Source organism: Phyllostomus discolor, chromosome 7 (genome assembly GCF_004126475.2).
Source record: "Phyllostomus discolor isolate MPI-MPIP mPhyDis1 chromosome 7, mPhyDis1.pri.v3, whole genome shotgun sequence".
NCBI classification, from domain to species: Eukaryota; Metazoa; Chordata; class Mammalia; order Chiroptera; family Phyllostomidae; genus Phyllostomus; species Phyllostomus discolor.
In genome coordinates, this window is record NC_040909.2 from 103,820,483 (window position 1) to 103,847,811 (window position 27,329).

Genomic DNA, 27,329 nt, shown 5'->3' on the forward strand with positions numbered 1-27,329 from the left:
CCATTTTTGAATTGGGTTGCTTGTTTTTTTGTTGAGTTCACAGTTATTTCATAATAAGGGATGGTTTCAGGAACACAGCAGATCTCTAGGGCATGGGAATAAGAGTTTAGAATAGTATGAAAATGCTAGGGTCTTGGGGAAAGGGGCAAAAAGAGGGGAGATGTCAAAGAAAGTTAAAAAGTTTTAAATCTTATTTTTAGGGGAGAGTAAAGAAAGTACACTCTTAGCATTCTGAGTTCATTTTAGTATTGTAGTTTGGCAACCTTATGGGTTAATTTTGTTTATTTATTGATTTTAGAGAGAGAGAGAGGAAAGAATAGAGAGACACATCAATTTGTTGTTCTACTCATTTGCGCATTCATTTGTTAATTCTTGTACGTACTCTGAGTGGGGACTGAACCTGCAGCCTTGGTACACTGAGATGACACTCTAACCAACTGAGCTACCGAGCCAGGGCAACCTTATGGGTTAAATAAGCATTGGTGGGTTACCCTGAAAACCTAGACACTATTTAACAACATTGCTCACATAAAAAATGCCCTGACTTATAGTACTCTAATTCGAAAAAATTTGGTATATAATTCATATATACGCTGATGACTATTTTTATACTAAAACCTAAACTTGGAAAATAAGTTGTTTGTACCACAGATGACAGAAATAATTATTATATAAGGACTTTAACTGGGAGTATAATATTTTTTAATTATCAAAAGTTGATGTGTATGAATCATTTGTAGAATACCAATGCAAGAAAATAAACATAATAAAGAGTTACAGAACTGATACATAATCATAATATAATTAATACAAACATGAAAACAAAGCTATTATCTGTAGATACAGAAAAGGGTTGCAGAAAAGAAGGATAACATAGAAATCTGTGCTGTTACTGAAGCAGCTAGAAGTATTTTGGCCACTGGTAATAGACAGCCAATCTCAAAGAATAATATCCAGTTTAAATGATATAAATTGTATTATTTTTAAACTAGTCATTTTACTTAATGGACTGGATGGAAGTGGATGAACTGTTGGATCCTGAATTTTTGGTAAAATATTATAAGAGCTAGGTTAGATAAAAGATTCTACATTATAGCTGTAAAATGTAAGTTATATATCTGAGAAAAAAGATGGCATTATTTTAAATTATATCAAGGGTTATTTTCAATGTTATACACTTATATTCTCTGTAAGTAATAGGTAAGAGAACATACCATTCTCTGAAAACAAAGCAAAACCAAACAATGAAACTTCCATTAATCTGAAACTAAAGATGAGCTTTCCATTTCTTGTCAGGATCTGTGCTGCTAACTGTGGAAAAAAAATTAAAGAGCCTAAATTTAACAGCAGATAAGCAAATTCACTGGATTTTATCCTCTAGCTAGAAAAAGCATTCATTGCTAAAATAGTTTTGTTGCTCAGTATAAAGCTGGAATTGTGTTTATAATTTGAAAAACATTGCTGAAGCTTCTACAAAAATTCAAGCTTTGAACCAGTTGATTTTAAGGATTAAGCTTCTATAAAGATTCTTAATTTGACAAATTAACCTAACCCTAACAAACAGTTGTAGAATTACTGCTTTAATAATTTTGAGTATACTATATCTTGTATTGCTAAAACCTTTAGCTGTCCCCAAATCTTCTACATTTAAAATTCCTTGTGGTCTTGTGGTCTGGGAGAAGAGAAGCTATTTTCCACTACGTGCCTTGAACTACCATTCTGGTGGGTAAGGACTGGAACCACTAAGCAAGATTCCAGTTCCTGTGGGAGTGTTTGGTTCCCACTTGTGGTCCATTGGCCTTTCACTACTGACTCTTCCTAGTGCCCATCTCTCCAGTGATAATCAAGGGAAGACTCTGATGGGTGTTATTTTTCCTAAAGAAAACGAGTTCATATGTAAAAAAAAATTAAATGCTGGCAATAAAAGAATTAAAATTTCTAAGTATACTTACATATCATTCCGTCTTTTTCTAATTTTTTCAAATGAAGCAAGAGATTATGTTCAGCCATTTTATGTAAAGACTCAGAAATATTCTAAAAAAAGAGAGTAAAAGAAAACATTTCTTTTTTTAGAACAAAGGACAGAGTTAATCCTTTGAAACTTTAAAAAAGTGCAGCAAAGATGACAACTTTAACTTAAATTCATTTTGATATAGTAATAGCCAAAACAATTTCAGCTTGTACGTGTTTTACTTTAGGTGCTACATTCTTATTTATATTCCTGTGGATAAAATACAGTGTAAGCTCTGTAAAGACAGTGACATATGTTTTGTTCACTACTGAATACCCAGTACTTAGCATAATGCCACACAGTAGGAACTCAGTATTTTATGAATGGATAAATAAATACATGTAAAAATTATTATAGATAGCTTTGATGATGCTACAGACATTGGCCCTATGGTTTATTTATTAGGTTACATGATAATAACTTTTCTCATCTTCCTTGGTTATTCTACCTCTTTTATCATTTAGTTTTCAACCTGGATACCCTTCCTTGGAGTTCTCTTAAACATTGATGTTTACAATGTGTTTATCACTGACCCTTTCCTCTTTTTACTCAACCAGCTTGCCACAGCAATATCATGCATTAATGATTCCCAAATATGAACCTCCGACCCGAAACTCTCCCTTAAGCTCCAGTACTGTACACTGTCTCCACCACTGTGATATACTAGATTGCATTGCTGGATCCCTTGCCTAAGATCTTTGAGCGATGGGTCATTCCCAGGTTATTGGCTACAGCTCCAATTTGTTAGCTTGGCAATCAAGGCTCCCAAGACCTGATCATGCCTGCCTATCCTGGTCCATTTCCTGTACTTAGAATAGAAAAAAAACCCCAAAAAACAATTTCTGATTCTAGTATAATGAGGAAATGAACTCTTTCACAGAATTTACTTTACCCTTTTGCTAATGGAACTTTTATCTTTTAGTCATTTTAACCCTTCATTAAGACAAAACATACTGAGTATGATCTGACTGTCTTCTGCTATCTGGACCTATAGGGTATTAAGGTCCCTTACTAATTGTAATTGGCCCCAGGTACCTTTTCATGCTCATCTTTTGTTACTCTCTCATGTTTCTTCTGGCTATATAGGTTGTGGTAGTGAGAGTTCTTAAACCCATTTAATCTAGTACCAAAGCCTACATTCTTAACTTCTAAGCTATACTACCTATACAGCAGTTTTCTAATAAATATTTACTGAAAAATTGAATTATACTAATTGACTGCTATATAGGGCTATCATATAATGATGTGCTCAGAGGCCACTGAGGTGAGGGGTTCTCTCTGTACACTAAATTTCTGTATTCGTGTTCTTTTCCATGTTCCTTCTCCATTAGTCAGGCACTACTGCTACTCCTCATTGTTATCATTCACATATCTAGCAGATTGCTTCTTCTCACTTGCCACAGGCTAGGACACCAGATAGTCAAGATGGCTTGAATAATACATAAGTGATTACAAATCTTGATCATCGTGTAGTTGGGAACAGTCTCTCCTACAGAATGAAGTATATGGTTTAATGATGGCTCAGAATGGTTATTTTTGTTTTCCAGGCCAGATATTGTTTAACTTCTGTGTTCTAGAAAGTTGAGGTTGCTGGTTTCAAATCTATATGGGTGGCATTATTTATAAAATTAACAGTGTTTTGGGAGGTGATAAGTTTATTGTATCTATATAGCTTAGTAAACAGATTATTCTAATAAAATTGTGGCTATGTACAAAGAAGCAAACAAAAATTACCTGGTAAATAATTTTTACAAGCTCCGTTACTGTAAATGATTTTTCGGAATTATCACGTAATATTGTAAGAATTTGCTTTTCTCGAATATTTCTGTGAGAAATGTATTCTTGAATTTTAGCTTCAGCATCATGGACTACTGGGCCATGTCCTGAATTAGAACAATTATAAAAGTTATTTCAACCAGAGAAAAATAATAAGTATAACTGAAATCAATTCACTCTAAAAACAATCCATATGATATACTGAAACAGAATACTACATATACAACAAATAAGAATTATTTGGAAAACTATACAGATATGACACAAAACATTAGACAATTATATCAAAATCTATATAAAATATTACTGTGTACATTAAAAAGTATAAAATAAAAATATAGCAATAACAACAGGAATCAGAACAGTAATGACAGGTAATAGTTATAGAGCACCTATTACTTGCTAGGCACTGCTCTAAATGCTATACATTACCTTTATAAGAATCCCAAGATGTTGGCACTACTATTACCCCTTTTTAGCAGCAGAAACTGAGGAATAAGGAGGGTAAATAACCTGCTCACAGTATCACAGCTCAAGAGTGGAGCTGGGATTCTGACTCAGGAGCTTTTTATGACTCTAGGCTCTTACCACTGTGCTACACTTACTTATAAAAGATTGGAAAGGGGACTGTAAAAGTAGCTTCATGTAAGTGACCAAGACCTATCAAAAATTCACAGGAACCACAGTAGAACTTGAAGAATTTTATGTATAGACTTGCAGCTCAGAAATGTTGACAACCCAGATAAAGTTATATTGAAATTTATATGCTCTTTAACACAGTGCAAATTAGTATTACACAAATTTGCCAGAGGCATGTTTAGTTGAGGACAAAATATCCAGAAGCACGCTGACCTATTATCATGTAACAAGCGTAGGCTTTGGTTAGAGTACCGACCATCATTTCTTAACTGTGTAGCCGTGATAGTCTCTGAGCTGTTTCTTCAGCTGTGCAATGAGGACACCACTCCTTACTTCACTGGCTTTTGTGAGGACACAGCTACCTAGCTATAAATGTCCCTGCAGGTGCCTGATGGGTAGCAGGCTTTAATATATGGTAGCTATGGCTATAGAACATAATTTACATAGATGCTCCTGCTGTGCTAATAAGCCAGTTCATGGGATTCACTAAAGCTAACACTCTAGCTTTAAAGCTAAGAGCCTTTAGTGGGCAGCCTCTCATTAGCTTTGCTTAAATGTGAGTGCATCAAACATCTATTCTCTTTGCTTTAAAAAGAGCTGTCAGTTTCCATTCCTTTTATGTCATAATATTAATCCAAATGCCCAGGGTATGTTTCCTACCCCCCACAGAAGTAGAAACTCACGAAAGAAAATGAGGGTATTAAAGATACTGTATTTATGGATCTTTCCATAACTCTTTGGTTAGGGACAAGTTAGTAGGACTTCAAAAATTAGGAAACTAGTCTCTTTTCCCTTCTGGGCCCTGTTGTTGTATCCAGGATGGTGGGGTGATTCATATTGCAGAGCAGCACAGTGACAGCTGAGATACTAACAACAGGTTTCTTTTTCTAGAGAATCAAAATAAATACAGGATTTTACAGTTCATATGGAAGCTACTGATATTTCAATAGTGTGAGTTAAAACAATTAAAGCTCAGAGGTCAAATGTTACCCCTGGTTACACGGCTAGTATGTGGTCCACAAAAGAAATCAAGTTAACAAGACTAAAGACCGCTTATGGAATGAAAAAATTTTCTTGTTTAAATGTAAGTTATTTCACTTGTTTAATAGTTGTTTAGATGTTGAAAAAGAATCCTTTTATGTTTATAAGACATTAGATGTTATTAATGTAACTGCTTGCCTTTTAAAAAAATTACATGGCTAGATAGGACTTAGGGGTGTAATTTAAAGAAGTAGTTTACATGTTTCTCTTTAAGGCCAAAAACACACAACATGCACACACACAAACCAAAATGAACCTTTCTCATTTGACAGAAATGGTTTATCAGATTTAAAAAATTACTCACCTGGATATATAATATTAGCTTTGATTGTCAATAACTTTTTTAGAGAGTTCATATAATCATAGAGGTCTTCAAATACAGCTGTTCCTTCCCCTAGGATGCAATCTCCAGAAAAGAGAGCATTTTCCTCCTCTAAAAGCAGAGCCATATGATCATCAGTGTGGCCAGGTGTGTATATAACTCTGGGTAAAAGAAGAAATAAAAACAATCACAAACTTTTAAGCTTAGGAGAAATCTTGAGAAGCAAATCATTCTCCATCCTTACTTCTGGACAAGACACAAATAAATAATGTCACTGAGTTAAAAAGCTCCTTTTTCTCTTGTTGTCCACTGAAAATTATCACCAGAAATTTCTCTTCTTTAACAAAATCACTTTTTCATTCTTTAGTACACATTTAATGCATTTCTCATTTTTTCTTATTTTATAAGTAGTAAATACTGATTACAACAATTTTAGAAAATAGAAAAGTACTTGAGGTAGATACAAATCACCAATCTTTCCACTACTTAGAGATAGTGCTTTCAGTTTTTAAGAACACACATTTTTTTCAATTTTCTTTGCATGTCAGAAAGGACATCTGATAATATACTTTATGGCAAAACTATATGAAAAAAGCACTTTTATATTTTTTTGGTGGGTAAGCAGAAAGGTATAACTCATATAAAGGGGGATCTGACATTTTGTAGCAAGAGAGCATCCTTTGACTCATCAATCCCACTGCTAGAAATTTACTCCCAAATACACCTTCACAAATACAAAAAATCCACATAAGTTATTCAATACATTATTTGCAATAACAAAACATTAGCAACCACCCAGTGCTGATCCATAGGGCATTCTGGATAAATGATGGTATATCCACCCAGTGAAATACTATACAACCATAAAAAGAATGAGGAAGATCTCTATGAACTGATATATAGAGTAATTTGTAGGATATACTGTCAAGTGATAAAAAACAAAACACCAAAGAGTATATATAGTGTGCTCTTTCATATAAAAAAGATGGGGAATGTAAAACATACATGTATGTATTTTCTTATTTTTGCAAAAAAAGAAAAAGAAAGTCAGGAAGGATAAATCAAAAACTAATAAATACAGTTGCCTATAGGGGGTAGGCAAGTGGGGTGTAGGGAACAGAGGGGCAAGCAAGACTTTTCTCATTAGAACTTTTTTAGTAGTTTGAACTTTTAAACTATGCAAATATTTTATATATTCTAAATATAAAATTAGATAGAAATAAAAAACCCTTAACACTGAATACAGAAAGAGGTAAATATTACTGTACACTAGATATATAACATAGCCACAGTAAAATAAATTAATTCAAATGTTTTACATATAATACTAATACTGTATATTCTTAATGGAATATATCTTAAGATCAAAAGAATTGCAAAGATATCTTGAACTTTACTTAGTAGGTTTCATGTTGGCAGAGTTATTAGTGTGTTTCTGAAACTATTTTGTGTTTATTATATGCTAGTTTAAACAAATAAATAAATAGATGTCAAAAACCAAGTTTGTCATTGTGGGATAAGGAAAAAATATATATATAGAACCAGGGATTTACATTTTGGGTTGTTTCTTATTTGAACTGAAGAATCATGAATTCACAGGTTTTTTTCTAGCTCTGTCTATAAAAAGCCCCAGAAGCGATGATACTCCAGTAGTAATGAGCATGCCTTGCACTCAGTTCTTTGTTTCTGATACCATTTCCCACTCAAAGAAACCTGGGTTTCTTACAGACATGCTGGCTCCAGGTCTGGGCCCGGGGGAGTAAGTCCTGGTACTGAGACATCATCCTGTGTCAGACAGCAAGAAGGTGTTAATACATTAGGGGGAATGTGTCAAAAGGACAAAGCAGCACTGCATAAAAGAATATAAGTCTTCAGTAATAACTCAAACAAGAGGAAGAGGGAATCTCTTTAAGAAGAATGTAAAGAACATAAAGAATGAGAGTGAAGGAAAAAACAAAAAGTAGAAGAAATAGAATAATAAAAGTCACAATCATGCCACCTTCAATATATTAATTGATTAAGGCAAGTGTCATTAATAGGTGCTAAAATCACTGGACGAAAGGTTGTCGGGAAGCAGGACATTCACAGAAATAAGCTAAAGTTATTTAAGGTGAGTTTAACTTACAGGACCATATTACTAATAAGCAACAATGAATCTCCATTACAAGGGCATGTAAATGTTATTAGCAACTAAAGGCTCAGTATTTTCACTGGATAACTCTATCAAACATTTAAGTCAGGTAATTGTACTACTACTTAATCTATTCCAGAGCATAAAAAAAAAGAACTTACAAATCCCAAATCTGACTGCACAAAAAGGTTGCACAAAAAAAAAAAACTACTGCCTGATCCCACTAATTTGTTATGAAAATCTTAACTAAAATATTAATAAATAGAATCCAAAAGCATATTTTAAAAAATAACATCATGACCAAATAAAGTTTATTCAAAAAATGCCAGGGTGTTTCAGTATTATGAGACCAGTGCAAATCATAATAAAAATATGGAGAAAGCTGGTGGGGTCATCTCCTAGATACTGTAAAGACATGACAAAATTCAGCTCTTGAAGAAAATACATTTCAGTATTTAAAAAAAACTGAAATGACTATAACTTAGAAGAGTTTTTCATTTGCCAAAAACCCAATCAAATGCTCAATGCTAAATACTGAGACTGTACAGCCTTTTTAAAGAATCTGCTAAAAATGTAAGAGATACAAGTTTTAAGAGTAATGGGAGCAATTACTTTTGAGAGGCATTACGAACTGACTGTAGGAGCTATTGTGCTTTTATGGTTTCCAAGTATATGCTTTACATGTTGCAAATGATTACTATATTTAGTAATGGTGAGATATTACGGAGATGTTAGAAATAATCTCTTTTGTCTGATCAAACCTGCTGCAACCAGTTAATGAAAGTATTCCATGTTATATGAAAATAATTTGAGGAAGTGTATTTCCAGCAGCTATAAAAATATGTGGTATGGGTGTCTGCCTTATCTTATGAAGTCACACACAGAATGTGCTTGCAAATGGAACCTCAATCTTTTTTTTTTAATCTACAAAAACTTACTTGGAGAACTATTCTTTCAGTCTGCAAACTGTCTTATCTACCAATGTGCTTGCAATGCCTCCTTAATTATTTCCCTCCCACTCCTATGCCAGAACTCAGTAATGGTTTTCCTTGAGAAAACCTAGGCCAAACCTAGGCCAAAACCTAGGCCATTTCTAACCTAGGCCAAAAGCAGTAAGATTTCTTAAATTAGGGGATCAGAATCTCCAATCTTCCAGTCACCTGGGTGGCTAATGCTTTAATTTGTATAACAACTGTGTTCTCAGTCACTTCACGGTCTGCAAGTGGAGAAAAGGAAATGACATCAGAGATGCCTGGCTGAAGATCAGAGGAACTGCGGCCCGGCTATAGCCTCTCATTCATTAGGTGGAGCATTTATCTAGTTCTGCCACTTCTGTGAACAGTAGACTTTATAAGAATGGCTCTCTTAGAAATTTAGAACAGTCAACAAAAGCTGTCAGATTAACTTTGAGAAATAAATTTAGTTCACTAGAAAATTCCTGAAGGTTACAACTGAATTCCAGATCCCAAACCTTGCTAACTTTCTGAAAAACCTTGCTAACTTTCTGTTTTTTACTAATGGGTTCTTGGTGGGTTTTATGTCTATCTCTACTGTATTTTTTTCCTTTCAAAATTGCAAAGTAGACAAGACCAACTGGACATCAATTATTTGGGTCTTCAGTAAATTTTGCTTAATGACGAGTCTTCTTGTTAACATTTAAAACAAATGCATTTTACTGATGATAAAAATGGAAATTGGAAACCATATCAACAGTAAATGTTTTATTCAGATTGTAGCATAATTAGAATTTACATTTTGAGAAAAGATTATTTACTAAGTCATTTTAAAAAACGTGTCTTTTTTGGATTCTTTGTGTTAGTTTCTCTTTCAAATCTTAAAATAGATTCCCATACTTAATGAGAATGTGGTAAAACAAAAATGAAATGGAGTTCACATAATATTGAGATCCTTGGCATCACGTCAACCCACGAAACAAGATAGGATTCAACTGAGGGGGTGGGGTCGTGACAGGAAGCAAGTGCGTGGGTGGCTCTGGGGCACAGATATTTCTAGATCTGCAGGTTGCTCATAGGGTTTGTTTAGTTTGTAACAATTCACTGCCTTGCACACTGGTGATTCATACACTTTTCTGTTTATATAATTTAAAAGCTTAATGTGTTCTGTTCACGGCAGATGGGTGGTTAACTTCTAAGGGCCAAATAGCCTTAATCTGCACATTAGGTATGGATCTAATATCCATGCTTTTGTGATAACTGATAAACCAGTACTGTGGTTCCCAAACCTCTGAGACAGAAGACTCCATGAACTACCTCCTGTCTCCACCTCTTTTTGTAACTTGGCCTAGGGCTGGTGTGTGATGGGGAACATTCAGTATTGTCAAGAATATTTTTCCAAGAAGTAGTAAAGTAATTGTTTGATTTTCTGTGGTATCATCAGCAAATTATACAAGACACTATCATATTTTGAACAAAAGCACTTAAAAATTAGTTGGTTTATGAATTAAATTTTAGGAATCACTGGCATAATGGAGAAAAGAGGAGACTGGTTTGAAAGGGAGCATGGATACCCATTACTTCATTTCCTCTCTCATTCACCTGTTAATCTACTTGCCTCTTTGTAAATATTACATGGATGATAAATGTTCACTGCCTTCTATGTGACAGGGACTGAAGATGTGAAGGTGAATCTTGTATCTGCCTATGTCAGAGAATAGCTAGCTTATCATCAAACCTATTTCCTATTTCCTGAGCATGAAGTTAAACTGTATTTCCCAGTCTCCCTACATTCAGGAGTGGCACATGACTCAGCTGACAGCCAATGCAACACAAGGCCTGGTCCATGAAAACTGCTCATGCAAGATCCCTTCCATGCTCTTTCTCCACCCAGCTGGACTGGTTGTGGTGAGCATGGCCCCTTGAAAGCGACTGAGGATGGTGGAATCCATAAGGATTCTGAAACATTACTTGCAGGAGGGCCACTCATTAACCAGGAACCATTTTTGGACTTGATGTGAATGAGAAGTAAACTCATTTCATATTTGAGCTGTTAGACATTTCTGGGGTGGTTTGCTATAGCAACTGACATTATCTAATGTTGTGAGTCTAGGAAATTGATTATTTTTTAAGGAGTGACTTACCTACACACCAAAAATATATAATTTAGTAAGTGTTATAATGAAATAATGAAATTATTAATAGTTGGAGGAAGAAGCAGTTCATACACCCACACAGAAGGGGTTCTTGAAGTAACACGTGAACTAAGGTTTGAAGAATAAGTGGATAATAATTTATCAGGGGGGACAAGTAAGGGAGGACGGAGGAGGACTAGTAAAGGGGAGGGTATGAGCAAAGGCATGAACAGAGAGAATGTGCTCAGGAGTATTTGGATATGGCTAAATTGTGTTTGCAGGGGGAGTGGTAGGAGCTAAGACCAGAAAACTGGTTTGAGGCCAAGCAGTGGTAAGGAGAATGATCGTTATCTTGTATGTACTAAGTTATTCAAGGTTTCAAGTGACAGAGCATACAAAGGATAGATTGGAAAGGGGAGAGCCTGGAGACAGGAATATTACCAAGAAGTAGTGGTAGTGGACATGATGAAAAAAGGACAGCAGTGACAAATATCTTTCAGGTAAAGCTAACCTGATTAGATGTGGTGGGCAAGGGGAGGGAAAGCGATAAAGGTGAAGAGTTGTCAGCTTCCATCTTAGAATAAAAAACTAAAATCTTAAGTACTGACAGAAGGAGATGTTCTGAAATCAGAAAGCAAGGACAAATCATGGGGGGGAAGAGGAGAATCATAATTAGTTCATTTAAAAAATTAGTGAGTCAGACACACCTTTGAATCCCTAAATAGGTCATGGGGGATTATGAGTCTGGACTAAAATGTATTTAATTTAGGTATAGGTCATCTGTTGGAAGTGAGAACATGAGAAAGCCCTATGTTTCCTAGCAGGAAATGCTAATCTATGTTTTAAATTTTATTTATTTATTTTTAGAGAGGGGGAGGAAGGGAGGATGAGAGGCAGAGAGGCATCAATGTGTGGTTGCCTCTTGCACATCCCCCACAGGAGACTGGCTCACAACACAGGCATGTGCTCTAGACCTGGAACTGGACTGGCCATTCTTTGGTTCACAGACTGGTACTCAATCCCACTGAGCCATACCAGCTAGGGTGCTAATCTATATTTTAACTTAAATAATGGTAGTCATATAATTTAAACAAATAATTCTAAAAAGTTAGATACAGGGAGATGTCTTTCTTTCTCCCCATTTGTCAAGCAACCCATTTTCTTTTCCCAGAGTAACCAATGTTATCAGATTCCTTATATCCTTCTTCCTGAGAGTCAACATTCATACAAGCTAATATGCAGAAATCTCCCTTTTCCTCCTTTTTATAACACATATATAGCCTCCTCCCACTGCCCACTGCCTTCCCCAGCCAAAGGTCATTTACGTACCTTAGACTGGCACCCTCAGTCTTAACCACATCTCCATCTTTTAGATAAACATATTGTCGCTCTCCATCTCCTATAATTTCTTCTCTCTGAGGGTTCCGTGGGAGCTTTTTAATGCAATATGTGGTATCTAATGACAAAACATGTAAAATATTTAAGCCACACTTTACATGCTAATTCAGCCTTTTAAGAGACCAATTTTCACAGAACACTTGTGAGTGGCTGCAAGAAATACTAACATTAAGAGACAACAGAAAATGGGGTGAATTATATAGCAGCACATCTCTGGGATGGTAACTATTTCTTCTATCTCAACAAAAGAGCTTTTTACTCTCTCATGCCCTTCCAAGTTTAAATAAAAGCCTGTTTTTTTCTAGTCACTCCTATTTATACAACAATTTGAAAGTTCTTCATACTCTCAGTTAGTTCTGATATCAAGGTGGGTGTTAAAGAGGGAGTAATACAGAATGCAGGGACTTCTCTCTGTGTAGGTGCCTGATAATAAAGGAAGTCACGACATCATGGCAGTAGTTAATAGGAAAAGGATGATAACACAAAGCTCTTTCTGGGAATGCTGAAAGGGAGTCCCAGACCCAGGGCTAAGATATTAAAACATTAAAATAAATTTAACCCATACTACCTGTCATCAACACAAAGAAAATCAATTCATTAACCAATCAATAGCTGACTGCCAATTATTTAACACGTATAGTGAACACAAGCACTATGACATTGAAGGTGATTAAAACTGTTGTAGTTGGGGAAGTAAAAATTATGAGCAGAAAATAATTGAAGATCTATACTTAGTATCATTTAATGAATACTAAATGGACAATTAAACTAATAAAAGCAAAATAAGTTTAGAGAAAGGAGAAACAATTAGGAAATGCTTCATAAATACAATACAACTTAAGGTGAGCTCAGATCCTTGTCATAACTTAAATTATATGTGGGTGCTGGGGATGGAAAGGAATCAGAGGGGCACAACGGGACTCTTTTTGGGTGAGTGTTCTTTATCTTGATTGAACTGGTCATATAGGTGTTTATAAAATGAACACCTAAAATGGGTACATTTTATGTACGTAAATTCAAGCTCAAGAAAGTTTATATATGAAGGAGAAAAAGCAGCCCATGAACATTTTAAGTTTCCAAATTGACCCTCATGCTTAAAAGAGCTGACCGAAGCTAATTAAGGATGCTCAGCATAGTTTTCTTTCTTTCTTTTTTTTTTAAATAAAAAGAGTTTTATTTATTTATTTTTAGAGAGAGAGGGAGAGAAACACATCAATGTGTGGTTGCCTTTTAAATTTTATTTATTTATTTTTAGAGAGGGGGAGGGAGAATGAGAAGGAGAGAGACATCAATGTGTGGTTGTGTGCCCCACTGGGACCCAGCCCACAACCCAGGCATGTGTCCCGAGTGGGAATTGAACCAGTGACCCTTTGGTTCACAGGCCGGCACTCGATCCACTGAGCCACACCAGGCAGGGCACTGGCATAGTTTTTTAATTCACAAAATTCAGTGGGTAGATAGATAAGAGGAAGAAAGGCGAGGAAAAGTCAAAGTTGGAGAGAATGATTTCCTACGGCATACAGTCCCCCTTGGATTAGAAGAAAGGGGTTAATGGGGTTAACCCATTAAGAAAGTTAGATTGGACAGCTTTTTATAATGAGTGGCCTGGTGATACTGACTATTGTAGTTAAAAATATCTTTCAGCTCCAATTGTAGTCTCAAGGCCTAAAAAGAAGATACTTGAAAATATTAGTTGTGAATAAACATTCTTGACCTCCTTGTCCTTCATGTGCCTGGAACATGTCTAGCACACTCCCATTCTAGTACCCCTTCCTCCAATGCCTGTACAGCTTACTCCCTCTCCCTGTCTGCCCTAGGTATAATGGCTACTGCTCTCTTCCACTTTATTCTCTCTTCTTTTTCTTCACCTAGCTTTTTCTTCATAGCACCTATCACCATCTAACCTATTTATTTACCATTTACCTTTCCTACTAGAATGAAAGCCCCATGAGAGCATAGTCTTTGTTTTATTTGTTGCTATGTCCCTTGTGCCAAGATCAGTGCTTGGATATAGCAGCAACTTGAATATTTGTTAAAGAAATGCATGCATGCATGAATGAATGAATCTATGTGTGTGATGGTGGGATGAGAGAATAGGGAGAGAGATGATAAAGCACTAGTATTGAATAGGTTTCAGGAACAGAGGGTTATTTATACAATGATCTTTCACCAGTATTTAGTATATCAGAGTAACTGCCTTAAAGTTATGGAAGACCTGAGATAATGTTTAGAATGCGGACAGTAACAGCGACTACCTCAAGTACCCACGTAAGGTGTATAGCACAGCATCTGGCACACAGTAAACGCTCAACAGTGGTTAGTTACTATGAAATCTGAGGTAGTAACTGTCACACAGACTAAATTAAAATTGCTCTTCATCACTGGGCAAAGGGGAAAAATAAGAGGGAGAAGAAATTTGAAATAGAAAATAGGACTTTTACATTTTTTCCTTTGTTAAAAATGGGCACAGTTTTAACAAAGTTAAAATAAGTAACTTTGTTACTTAAAAGTTTTCTGTTTTTCTTATATTAATTTCTAAAAGTAGCATTTAAACATGAGGTATACAGCTCTGGCTGGTATGGCTCAGTGGGTTGGGCGTTGTCCTGCAAACCAAAAGGTAACCAGTTTGATTCCCAGTCAGGGCGCACCCTTAGGTTTTGGGCCAGGTCTCGGACTGGGGGCATGCGAGAAGCACCTGAGATCGACGTTTCTCTCCCTCTCTCTCCTTCCCTTCCCCTCTCTCTAAAATTAAATAAACAAAATCTTAAAATAATAAGATATTTAGTAAATGGCTCATTAGCTTGTAACAGAAACAAATTATTCTCAAAACAACAGTTTTCCTCAATGAGCTTAATGAATGTATTCTGTTTACCATTCTTAATGTTTTTACAAATATCCCTTATGCCTCCAGTATGATCAGGATGCCAATGAGTCACTATGATTTCCTGGATTGCTGTGTTGAATTCGTTCAGAGCCTGCTTTAAACAGGTGATGTATTCTGGAATAGCTGGTTCTCCAGTGTCAATGAGGATTCTCCTGAAAGTTAAATGGAATATAATGACACAATTGGTACAGTTAATATTAGTGTATTTCTCACACAGATAATTTATACTTAAGAAACCGCATAAATTGCTTTGCTTTTAAAACCAGATATTACTTCTGCTTAACTACAGTCATCTCACTATAAGAAAGTTCTTATAGCTAAAAGTAAGTCTGAATAAGGAATAATAGCCATAATATTGCATACTTACCTAGCACTTAAAATAAATATGGCACTGTTGCAAAATCTCACTTTAAAATTGTACTCCTCATAACAACTATTTTAGGTAGGTATTTCATTATTATACGTGTATGCAGAAAACAAGAAAATTGCCCAAGGTTACTCTGTAAATAAATGGTAGAACCAGTATTCAAACCTAGGTATTCTGGTGTCAAAATATATGCTTTTATACATTCTGCCTTCAAGTTCTTTTATAACATCCTCAAATGTCTGAGAGACATGAAAGAATCTGATTCAATGAAGTCCTAAAGATACCTAGTCTTCTGCACTGCATACAAAGCTTATCCCTGAAGCTTTACATTAGCTCCCTTACACGTAAAAATGAACGCAGCAGAAAGCTTGGAGGAAATGTCAAAGCTAATTAATTTCTTTACTTAAATAACACTGTTAGTTATTATTTTTCCACTTATGGTTCTGAACCTCTGTATCCTTCTCTATGAAGTTTTCCTGAAATAAAGAAATAAGGGTGTCCTGGCTGGGTGGTTCAGTTGATTGGAGTGTTGTCCCTTACATCAAAAAGGTTGCAGGTTTGATTCCTGGTCAGGGCACATATCTAGGCTGTGGGTTCAATCCCTGGATGGGGTGCAAATGGGAGTCAACCCATTGATGTTTCTTTTTTACATTGATGTTTCTTTCTCTCTCAACTCAATAAACATATCCTTGGGTAAGGATTAAAAAAAAAAAAGAAAGAAGGGTGACATTTCCTCCTTAAGAATCAGTTGATAAACTTCTTAATTCATGTTTCACAGTAACATCTACCTAATTTAGGCTGCAGGAGAGAAGATTAGTCTTGAGGAAAAGACTGAGTCATTCACTCACTTATTAATTCATCAATAATTGTTCCAAATTGTCTACCATGTGCCACAGTTTTCTTGCAAGACAAAAACCTTATTTACATTCAGGTAGAGGGTGGGAATGGGGAACTGTGAAAATACATAACAACAGTAACAGTAAAGGGTAACAGAAAGCATTTTGCAGAACATTAAAATGGGAGTAAATGACAGGAAGTAACTAGATGGCTATTTTATATGGGATGGTTTGTTTCCCTAACCCCATTCTGTGAGCCCCAACAACAAACTACCCTCTGACAGGGGAGGAGGCCAGCAGCTTTACAATCCACTGGCTTCTATCTACACTATTAGCTCTGTAGGGCAGTCACTCTACCTGACAAGTACACAGTGTTATAACTGTCTGTTCTAGAGACAGGGAAACAATGATTATACTGGCCCAAGGGTGCATTATGAGATCAGTTGACAGTGGAAATGTAAGGAAGAGATGACTTACTTATTTTTAATAGCAAGTCTTTAAAAAAAGATTTTATTTATTTTTAGACAGAGGAGAAGGGAGGGAGAGAAACATTAATATATGGTTGCCTGATCTCACACACCCCCTACCAAGGACCTGGCCTGCAACCCAGGCATGTGCCCTGACTGGGAATCGAACTGGTGACCCTTTGGTTTGCAGGCCTGTGCTGAATCCACTAATCCACACCAGCCAGGGCAGGGAGAGATGATTTAAAGAACATTTATGAAGTAAGTACATACCTATCAATAATTGCTTTAAAAGTAAATGTTCTAACCAAAAGACATAGGGTGGCTAAATGGATAAAAATATCAAGACACATATATATTACTGCCTATAAGAGGCTCGGTTTAGATCTAAAGACACCCACAGACTGAAAGTTAGGGGATGGAAAATACATTCCATGCAAATGGAAATAAAAAGAATGCTGGGGTAACAATACTTACATTAGACAAAATAGACTTTAAAACTAAGACTGAAAGAAGAGATTGAGAAAGGCCTTACATAATAATAAAGGGATCAAGGCAATAAGAGGACCTAACATGTATAAATACCTATGTAACCAATAGAGAAGCAACTAAATACATAAAGCAAATATTGACAGACATAGTCCTGATTGGTGTGGCTCAGTTGTTTGGGCGTTGTCTCACAAAGTGAAAGGTTGAAGGTTCAATTCCCAATCAGGGCAATGCCTGGGTTGTGGGTTCAGTCCCCAGTAGGGTCCCTTATGAGAGGCAACTGATTGATGTTTCTCTCTCACATTGATGTTTCTTTGCCTCTCTTTCCCCTTCCTTTTCCACTCTCTCCAAAATAAAATAAAAAGTTAAAATTCTGCTGTTTAGAAAATATATATACTTTCATTTGAATAAAATAAAATGTTGCATTATACAAGTTAGAATTAACAGATAGACAATGTTCCATCCAAAACAGCAGAATATACATTCTTTTCAAGTGCACATGATACATTCTCCAGGATAGATTACATATTAGATCATAAAGAAAGTCTAAACAAATTTAAGACAAATTATATCAAGCATCTTTTGTGACCACAACAATATGAAACTAGAAATCAGTTATAAGAAGAAAACTGAAAAAAGACAAACACTTGGAGGCTAAACAATTGCAACTAAAAAACCCATGTGTCAAAGAAGAAATCAAAGAGGAAATAAAAAATACACTGAGACACATACAAATGGAAACACAATGTTCCAAAATATGTGGGATGCAGCAAAAGTAATTCTAAAAGGGAAGTTTACAGTGATATAGACCTACCTCAAGAAGCAAGAAAAATCCTAAATAAATAACTTTACTTTTAAAGGAACTAGAAAAAGAATAAAACCCAAAGTAAGTAAAAAGAAGAAAGTTATAAAGGTCAGAGTAGAAATAAATGAAATAGAGACTAAAATAGAATAATAAAAAAGATCAAGGAAACTAAAAATAGGTTCTTTGGAAAGACAGACAAAATTGATAAACCTTTAGCCAGACTCACCGAGAAAAAGAGAGGCACCAGAGAGATAAAATCAGACATGAAAGAGAAGTAAAAACAGACACCTCAAAAACACACAGAATCACAGAGATTACTATGAACATTATACAGCAATAAACTCAACAACCTAGAAGAAATTAACAAATTTCTAGAAATAAAAAATGTTCTAAGACTGACTCAGGAAGATATAGAAAATCTTAACAGACCAACTATTAGTAATGAAATTGAGTTCGTAATCTAAAAACTCCCAATAAGTCAAAATCCAGGACTACAAGGTTTTATAGATGAATTCTGCCAAACATTTAAAGAGTTGATATCTATTCTTCTCACACTATTCCAAAATATTGAAGAGAAAGGAATACTTCTAAAGACATTCTATGAGGCTAGCATTACCCTGATACCCAAACCAGAAAAAGATAATTATCAGCCAATTATCTCTGATGAACTTAGATGCAAAAATCTTCAACAATATATTAGCAAATCAAATTCTACAATACATTAAAAGGATCATACACCATGATCAAGAGGGATTTATTCCAGGGAGGTGAGGACAGTTCAATATCCACAAATAACCGTTATGATACATATTTACAGAATGAAGGATAAAACTCATATGATCTCAACAGATGCAGGAATAGCACTTGATAAAATTCAACAGCCATTTATGATAAAAACTCTCAATGAAGTGGGTATAAAGGAAATATACCTCACCATAATATGAGCCATATATGACAAATCCACATACTCAATGGTGAAAAACCTCAAGGCTTTTCCTCTAAGATTAGGAACAAGGCACGGATGCCCACTCACTGTTTTTCTTTATCATAGTTTTGGAAGTCCAACACACTGCAATCAGACAAAAAAAGAAATAAAAGGCATCCAAATGGGAAAGGAAGAAGTAAAACAGTCCCCGTTTGGTGATGACATGATACTATTTATAGAAAACCTTAAAGACTCCACCAAAAAACCATTAGAACTAATAAAGTCAGTAAAAATGCACAAATTAAGTTGAAGTAAAATTATTAACACAGAAATCTGTTGTATTCCTATACAATAACCATGAACTATCAGAAAGAGAAATTAAGTTCTGGCCAAGATGGAGGTATAGGTGGACATGCTTCACCTTCTCGCACAACTATAGGAAGGATCACAGCTAACCTCAAAATAAAAAACAACCAGAGCTGCCAGAAATTTAAATTGTGTGGAAGTCTGACAACTAAGAAGGTAAGGAAGAAACATTCATCCAGATGGGCAGGAGGGGCAGAGACGGGGTGCTGGGTTGGAGATGATGCGGTGTGGCAGTGGCTAGATGGTAGCAGTGGCTGGCAGGATGGGTGGCCCCACATTCATGTGTGGTGGATAAAAATCAGGAGGGACACTTGGGGAAGGAACAATCTCAGCCCCAGACCATACTGTGCAGTCCAGTGTTCCAACGCCAGGATGATAAAGCCTCATAACTTCTGGCTGTAAGAACCAGTAGCGGTTGGAGCAGTGGAAGAAACTGCTGGTCTCTCAGGAGAGTCCATTTAAAAGGCCCCCACCATCCTAGAACTTACTCAAACTGACCCAGCCTGGGAACCTTCACAAGACAATAGCTAGAGGGGTGCCAGTAGCATTTGGGAAGTGGGTGAAGTGACTGGAAATGGGGTGAGTGCTAAGCAAGCAGCATTGTTCCCTTTCTGACCCCTCCCCCATGTGCACTGCCACACAGTGGTGAAGATGGTTGCCTCCTCTTTGTGAATACCTGAGGTTCTGCCCCTTACAACGTAGCAGGTGCACCAAGGCAGGGAGTCAAAGCAGCTCTACTTAATATACAGAAACAAACACAGGGAGGCTGTCAAATTGAAGAGACAAAGAAACATGGTGCAAATGAAAGAACAGATCAAAACTCCAGAAAAAGAACTAAGCGAAACAGAGATAGCCAACTATCAGACGCAGGGTTAAAAACACTGGTATAAAGATGATCAGAGAACTCACTGAGTAAGGCAAACACATAAGGGAAGAAATGAAGGCTACACTAAGTGAAATAAAGAAAAATCTACAGGGAACCAACAGTGAAGGGAAGGAAGCCAGGGTACAAAATGATTAGGAACATAAGGTGAAATAAATAGTCAACCAGTATAGAATAAAGAAACAATTAAAAAAAAATGAGAGAATAAGAAGACTCTGGGACATCTCCAAAAGTACCAACATCTGAATCACAGGGATGCCAGAAGGAGAAGAGGAAGAACAAGAAATTGAAAACTTATTTGAAAAAATAATTAAAGAAAACTTCCCTAATTTGACAAAGGAAATAGACATATAAATCGAGGAAGCACAGAGTCCCAAACAAGTTGGATCCAAAGAGGACCACATTAAGACTCACTGTAATTAAAATGCCAAAGGTTAAAGAGAGAGATAAAGAGAGAATCTTACAAGCAGCAAGAGAAAAGCATCCAGTCACCTGAAAAGGAGTTCCCATAAGACTGTCAGCTGATTTCTTAAAAGAAACTTTGCAGACAAAAAGGGACTAGCAAGAAGTATTCAAAGTGATGAAGAGCAAGGACCTACAACCCAGATTACTCTATCCAGCAAAGCTATCATTTAGAATGGAAGGGCAGATAAAGTGTTTCCCAGAAAAGGTAAAACTAAAGGAGTTTATTATCACTAAGCCCTTATTAAATGAAATGTTAAAGGGAGTTATTTAAGAAAAAGAATAAGATAAAAACTATGAACAGTAAAATGACAACAAACTCACAACTATCAACAACTCCATCTAAAAAACAAAATCAAACTAAGCGAACCAGAACAGGAACAGAATCATAGATATGGAGATCATTTAGAGGGTTATCAGCAGGGAGGGGGAAGGAAGTAACGAGGGAAAGGTGCATAATTGATAGGTATAAAAATAGACAAGGGGAGGTTAAGAATAGTATAGGAAATGTAGAAGCCAAAGAACTTATATGCAGGACCCATGGACATGAACTATGGGGCAGGATAGCAGGAGGGAAGGAAGGTATCAGGTGGAGGGGGGCAAAGGGGAAAAACTGGGACAACTGTAATAGCATAACTAATAAAATATACTAAAAAAAACCAATGAGTAGCTCAGAAGACATCACCAAGGTACTTGTCTTTCTGTTGTTTGATATATTTTTCAAGGTAATATTTCTTACTTTTTTTTTCAGGTTTTAAAACAAGCTCTGGCCAGTTTTATTAAAAGACAATTTTGTATGAAAATAAAAAGAAAGAGAAATTAAGAAAACAATCCCTCTGACAACTGCATCGAAAATAATAAAATACCTAGGAATGAATTTAACCAAAGGGGTATGCCTTGTTCTCTGAAACCTGTAAGACATTGATGAGAGAAACTGAAAAACAAATAAATGGGAAGATATGCCATCCTCAGAAATTATAAGAATTAATACTAGTAATATGCATACTACCCAAAGCAATCTACAGAGGTAATGCAATCCCTGTCAAAATAACAATGGCATTTTTCATAAAACTAGAACAAATAATCCTAAAATTTGTTTGTAACCACAAAAGACACTGTAGAGTCAAAGGAATCTTGAGAAAGAAAACAAAGCTGGAGCTATCATGCTCCCTGATTTGACTACAAAGCTACAGAAATCAATAGAGTAGGTACTGACATGAAAACTGACATACAGGTCAACAGAATAGAATACAGATCCCAGAAATAAATCCTCGATATATGGTCATAACGTACAAACAAAGGAGGCAAGAATATACAATAGGAAAAGACAATCTCTTCAGTAAGTGGTATTGGGAAAACTGGACAGCTACATGCAGAAGTACGAAACTGGAACGCTTTTTTATACCACATACAAAAATAAAGTAAAAATGGATTAGAGGCCTGAAACCATAACATTCATGGAAAACAAACAGGCAGTAAACTCTTTTGACATCAGTCTTAGCAATATTTTTTTGGATGTGTGTTATCAGGCAAGATAAATAAACAAACAGGACTACATCAATCTAAAAAGCTTTGTACAGTGAAGGAAACCATCAATAAAATAAAAACTGTCAACAAAATGAAAAGGGAATCTACTGAATGGGGGAACATCTCACAATGTAACACCTTACACTGACCAACATAGCAATTTAAACTAACATGTGGTGCTTTCACATGTTTATTGCCTCTTTGATCCTAAGATCAACTCTAGGGAGGTATTATTATTTATTATTATTTTATTTTACAGCGAAAGAAACCAGTCTTCAGAAAGGCTAAATGATTTGCTCCAGGCCTCAGCAACAGGTGGTACTGGGAAGCACTAAATATTCAGATACAAGGTCCAGTGACTTCTCCATTGAAGACATACTGCCTCTCTGGTAGACGGGTACACAGCTGAGCAAGCACATAGAATCATTCCTCATGTGGCATAAATGAAACCTCAGCTGTAAATTAGAAAATCAATGTTCTCAGTTTCTTCCTTAACATATAGCAATTCTCTCAATAATGTCTGTGAACAGTTACTGCAGAGGATTAGAGTGTCATTTCTACATGGGCTGGTTGACTTTGTTCTTCATGGCTACAGACAATACCCCATTTCAGGAGGTCATTTTGCAAATACAAGTTATACTAATACAGGGAACAAGAGTGTAGAAGCATCTGTACAGGTCTGTGACAATTTATTCATTAGATCACAGTGCCTGACATATAATAGGCACACAGTAACAGCCTGTTATGTTAATGGAGAAAAAAATTCTTCAACTGATGGAAATTAGTGGAATCAACTTCCTCTTTTAGGTATTTTATTTCAATTTTAGGATAGTGATTAAATGGATTCTGTCATTTTGCTATCATTCTTATAAACTCATTAGTAATTTTCTGAGCACCTACTATGAACCCAGAATTGTCTGGATGCTATGAGAGAAAGATAAGTAATAAAAATAATAGCTAATATTATTGTATGCTTCCCAAATGTTAGAATTTGTTAAGTGCTTTTGATAAGATTTTTCGCTTAAATTTCACGGGAACCTCAAAACATCCTTATGAGGTAAGTCGTATACAAGCCCCATTGTATAGATAAGGAATCTGAAGCTTAGAGAATCAACTTTCAAAGTCATAAGCCAGGACTGGGATCTAGGTATCAGAGTCCAGAGTCTTAACTTTATTCCACTAGATTGCCTTATACTATTAACAGGAAATAGCATATTTGCACTCAAGGTATTTACAATTTTGTAGTAAATGTTAAAATTGCTGTGTTTTAGAAGTCCTTAGGCAGGGAAGAAACCTTGACATACTCTTTGGAAAGTTTGCCTATCATTTGTTCATTCAAATGTTTATTGAATACCTATGTACCAGGCATCATAGTAGATCCCGTTGTGCTTTAGGGAAATTAATTTGGCATCCATGGGCTAATCAGAATAAGGACGGAAGACCAGCTAAAACTGCAGTTATCCTGCAGTCCTGGAATCATAACAAAGAAAATGAAGAGAGATTGTGGACAACACTCATTTATTCAGCAAATACTTATTATAATTCCTGTACTGTGTACAAGGCTCTGTGCTAGGAGGTGGGGATATAGTAATGAGTAAGGCTTCACTGAGGCTTATTTTATTGTGATTAAAGGTGGGAAAGGCTATTAAGCTTTTTCTTACCCCCACAAAAAAACCATTGTATTATCAAGATAAGGGCCATGAAAAGTATGAGTACTAAGGCAGTGGATTACATTAACCTAACATAGTCTAGGGGGTTAAGGGAGGCTCCCTTGAGGAGATGACATATTAACCGAACTCTAAAGGATGAAGGAGTTTATCTGGGTAAAGAGGAGATGGATAGTTGGAGAAAGAAAGGCATGGATGAAGGTCCTGAGGCAGAATGGATACAACTCATCTGGCTGGGATGGGAGAGAAGTTTATGATCAGGTTGACAGATGGGTAGCAGCCAGAATACACAAGGCCTTCTAATTTTCATTTAAAAAAAAATCAACTCTGGCTACATAGGGGAGAATGGATTGAAGAAGGACAAAAGTAGATGAAAAGAAGTCAGTTAGAAGCTATTTTAGAAGCCTAAGCAAGAGTTGTACTGGTGTGGATTGTGTGATATCAGTAGAAATGGGGAGATCTTTTTAATGGCTTGGATGTGTGTGCAAGAAGCAAAGAAAAATGTTAAGGAGTATACTTAAGTATTAGCCTTGATCAAATGGAAGGATGGTTCTGTTTACCAAGATATGGATGACTGACCGGAAGAGGATCACTTTTAGTAGGAAAGCCCATGAGTTCAGTTTGGGAAATACTGAGTTTTAAGTGGTTGTAAGACATCCAAGTAGAGATTTAAGAAAGCAGTTGACTACCCTGGTCTGAAAATCAAGTTTGAATTTTGTCTGCACTGGAGCTCTAAATTTGGGAGTTATTAACAAACATGTAGTAGGTAGAACCAAGTTAGTAGACAAGATCACGTAGGTAGAGATTATAGCATGAGCACAGAAGACCAGGATTGCATCTTGAGGAAGTCAAACACTTAAAAGATCTGGTAAAGAGAACACTTTATAAGGGAGACTGTGAAACAGCAGCTAGACAGTAAGAGGAAGCCAGGAGAAAGTGATGTTGGCAGAGTTGGTCAACAGTGTCAAAAGATACTAAAATTCAAATAAGATGGGAATGGAAAAATGCCATTAGGTTTAGTGACATGGGAGCCACCTGTGATCTCAGAACTGTTTTGTGCAGTGGAAGAGGTAGATATTAGAACTTTTACTTGGACTCAATCAATATTCATTTCTAGTCACCTGACTTCTACGTGATACAGAATAGGAACATCATCTGTACATTAACTCATTCTGGCTCAACTATATGGACTCATCATATGTATCTCTCGTATACATATGAGTGATTCCACCAGCCATTCCACTCCATGAGTTCATGTGAGTAGTAGTGCAAACACTGTAAGATGGGAGACATGAATCTACTCTTCCCTTGGTCAGTTTCAGGTTCCTCACATCCCTTTTACCACAATCACTTTGCTAACCTGAATGTGATTCTACTGTCGACTTCACTTTTGCCTGCCTGACTTGCAATACTTCATTTGCTCCATCCTGTTGCCTCTAATTCACTTGCTGGAAAAAAGGCAAATACAGTACTGCACGTAAAAATTCAATATACTACACACATTAAACTGTGTTTAGGAGGACACATGGATAAAAACTAGGGGTGGGGGTAATGGGGGGGAAGGGGGGAGGGTTGGGTGGGTGAGCTGGAATGGGAGTAGAGGGGAGAAAACTGTACTTGAACAATGATTAAAATAAAATTAAAAAAAGATTACTTTATTAATTTTAACACGTCTTGACTGCACAATTAAATTCTATGCTCAAGGAGATCAATATCTTATTTCTACTTTGTATTATCTAGGTTATACTCAGCACACAAAAATTGCCCTATGCAGTTATTGTACAATAAACCACATCTCTCTCCATTTCTGCATAAAACAGAATGCAGCTTAAGAAAAAAAAAATCTTAGAAAAGAGATACGTTATTCCATCAAAAAATAACCTAAATAAGGCCACACAATAGTAACAAACACAAAGTAGTAAGCTCTTCTTTCCCAAGGGCAGTGTGGGGGCTTTTCTGGTTTTCACCAATTCGGCAGCAAGAAAACCCTGCCCTCTGCTGCCCAGTTAAGAAAAGACCTCAACTGAGCCAGTTTTGTGAAGAAGTTACACCCAGGGCAAAACGAAAGTGAAAAGTCAGAAGGTGAGCCATGACATTTCCCTAGATTCTTAAAAAACTCCAGGCGATACTCATTTCTCAACCATTTGAACACACTCACTCTGGCATTCAACATCAAAGTAAATTGGGCTTCAAAAACAAGTTGTTTTGTTTAAAAAAAAAATATTTCTCCCCCAGCCCAGTTGGAAGTTAGGTTATCATCGGAACGGTGGTGATTTAAGGGAGCAACACAACCGGGGCCTCTGTGGATGGTTCTACATGGTGATTTAAGGGAGCAACACGACCGGAGCCTCTGTGGATGGTTCTACATGGGGCTGCCCCGCCAGAAAAGGAGGACGCAATCCCGTCCGAGGCGAGCAGTGATCAAAGCCCCAGCTCGGTGCGTTCGGGGGACCAGTATTTTGGTGGCGAGGGGGTGGGGGACGTTTACCTGGGGCCGGTCCCTATCAGGTAGGTGTTGGTGCCTTGCAGGGTCATGGGACCCGGGTTACAACCCAGGACGCGCACCACCCGATGGGACAGTCGCTCGACGCGTTGCAGAGTGGCTGCCATCTCCGCCTAAGCCACTGCAGGAGCGTAGCTCACGCTGTGACCGCAGCACAGAGCTGCTAGAATGCCCTTGGCGGAACCAGCAGTCCCCAGACTGGAGGCGGAAAGGGATCCGCCTCCATGCTGGGGGCGGGGCCAGATGTCACGTGTCGCCGATAGAGAGGAGCGAGTGGTGGGGCGGGGAGTGATCAGTTTCTGTGCTGGGGGGGGGGCCAGGGCCGGGGGTCACGTGACGCCGCACGTGGCCTCGAGAGCGAGGGAGTTCTCCCGCTTGAGGCGAGTGGCGGCGTGAGGCGAAGCGGGGTTCGAGTGCTGCCACTTGTAGAGCAAGGTGCCTTCACGGGAGTTTGTTTTGGGGCGGGCGAGAGACGTTTTAACCTGGGAAATCTTGTGATGGAGCAAAGGGCGGGCAGGTTGGGGGTAGATGCTGAGTTCTAAATCCCGGGAAGCTGGACTCCTCCGGCTTCTAGGCAATGGTGTGTGTGTGGAGTAACCTGTTTATCTTTCATAATAAACAGCGGTAAGTAGTGTGTACCAAGCGCTTTCCGTCTGCCAAGTGCTCTTTACAAATACCTCGTTTAACCCTCACATCGACAAGTCCTCCCTGTGCTACCGGCCTGCCCAGACGGTGTTAGGTCTGC

At 37.0% G+C, this 27,329-nt stretch overlaps 1 protein-coding gene across 1 annotated transcript; it reads right to left on the reverse strand.

Annotated features, from left to right (window-relative positions):
* Positions 1 to 679: 679 nt before the first annotated feature.
* Positions 680 to 26,867, reverse strand: LACTB2 (lactamase beta 2). Its single transcript, XM_028533861.2, has 7 exons — positions 26,570 to 26,867; positions 15,279 to 15,442; positions 12,338 to 12,464; positions 5,772 to 5,950; positions 3,746 to 3,894; positions 1,953 to 2,034; positions 680 to 1,311 (listed from the first exon to the last, which is right to left on the reverse strand). The coding sequence occupies exons 1-7, from the start codon at positions 26,689 to 26,691 to the stop codon at positions 1,268 to 1,270; spliced, it is 867 nt and encodes a 288-aa protein (XP_028389662.1). The 5' UTR covers positions 26,692 to 26,867; the 3' UTR covers positions 680 to 1,267.
* Positions 26,868 to 27,329: the final 462 nt, after the last annotated feature.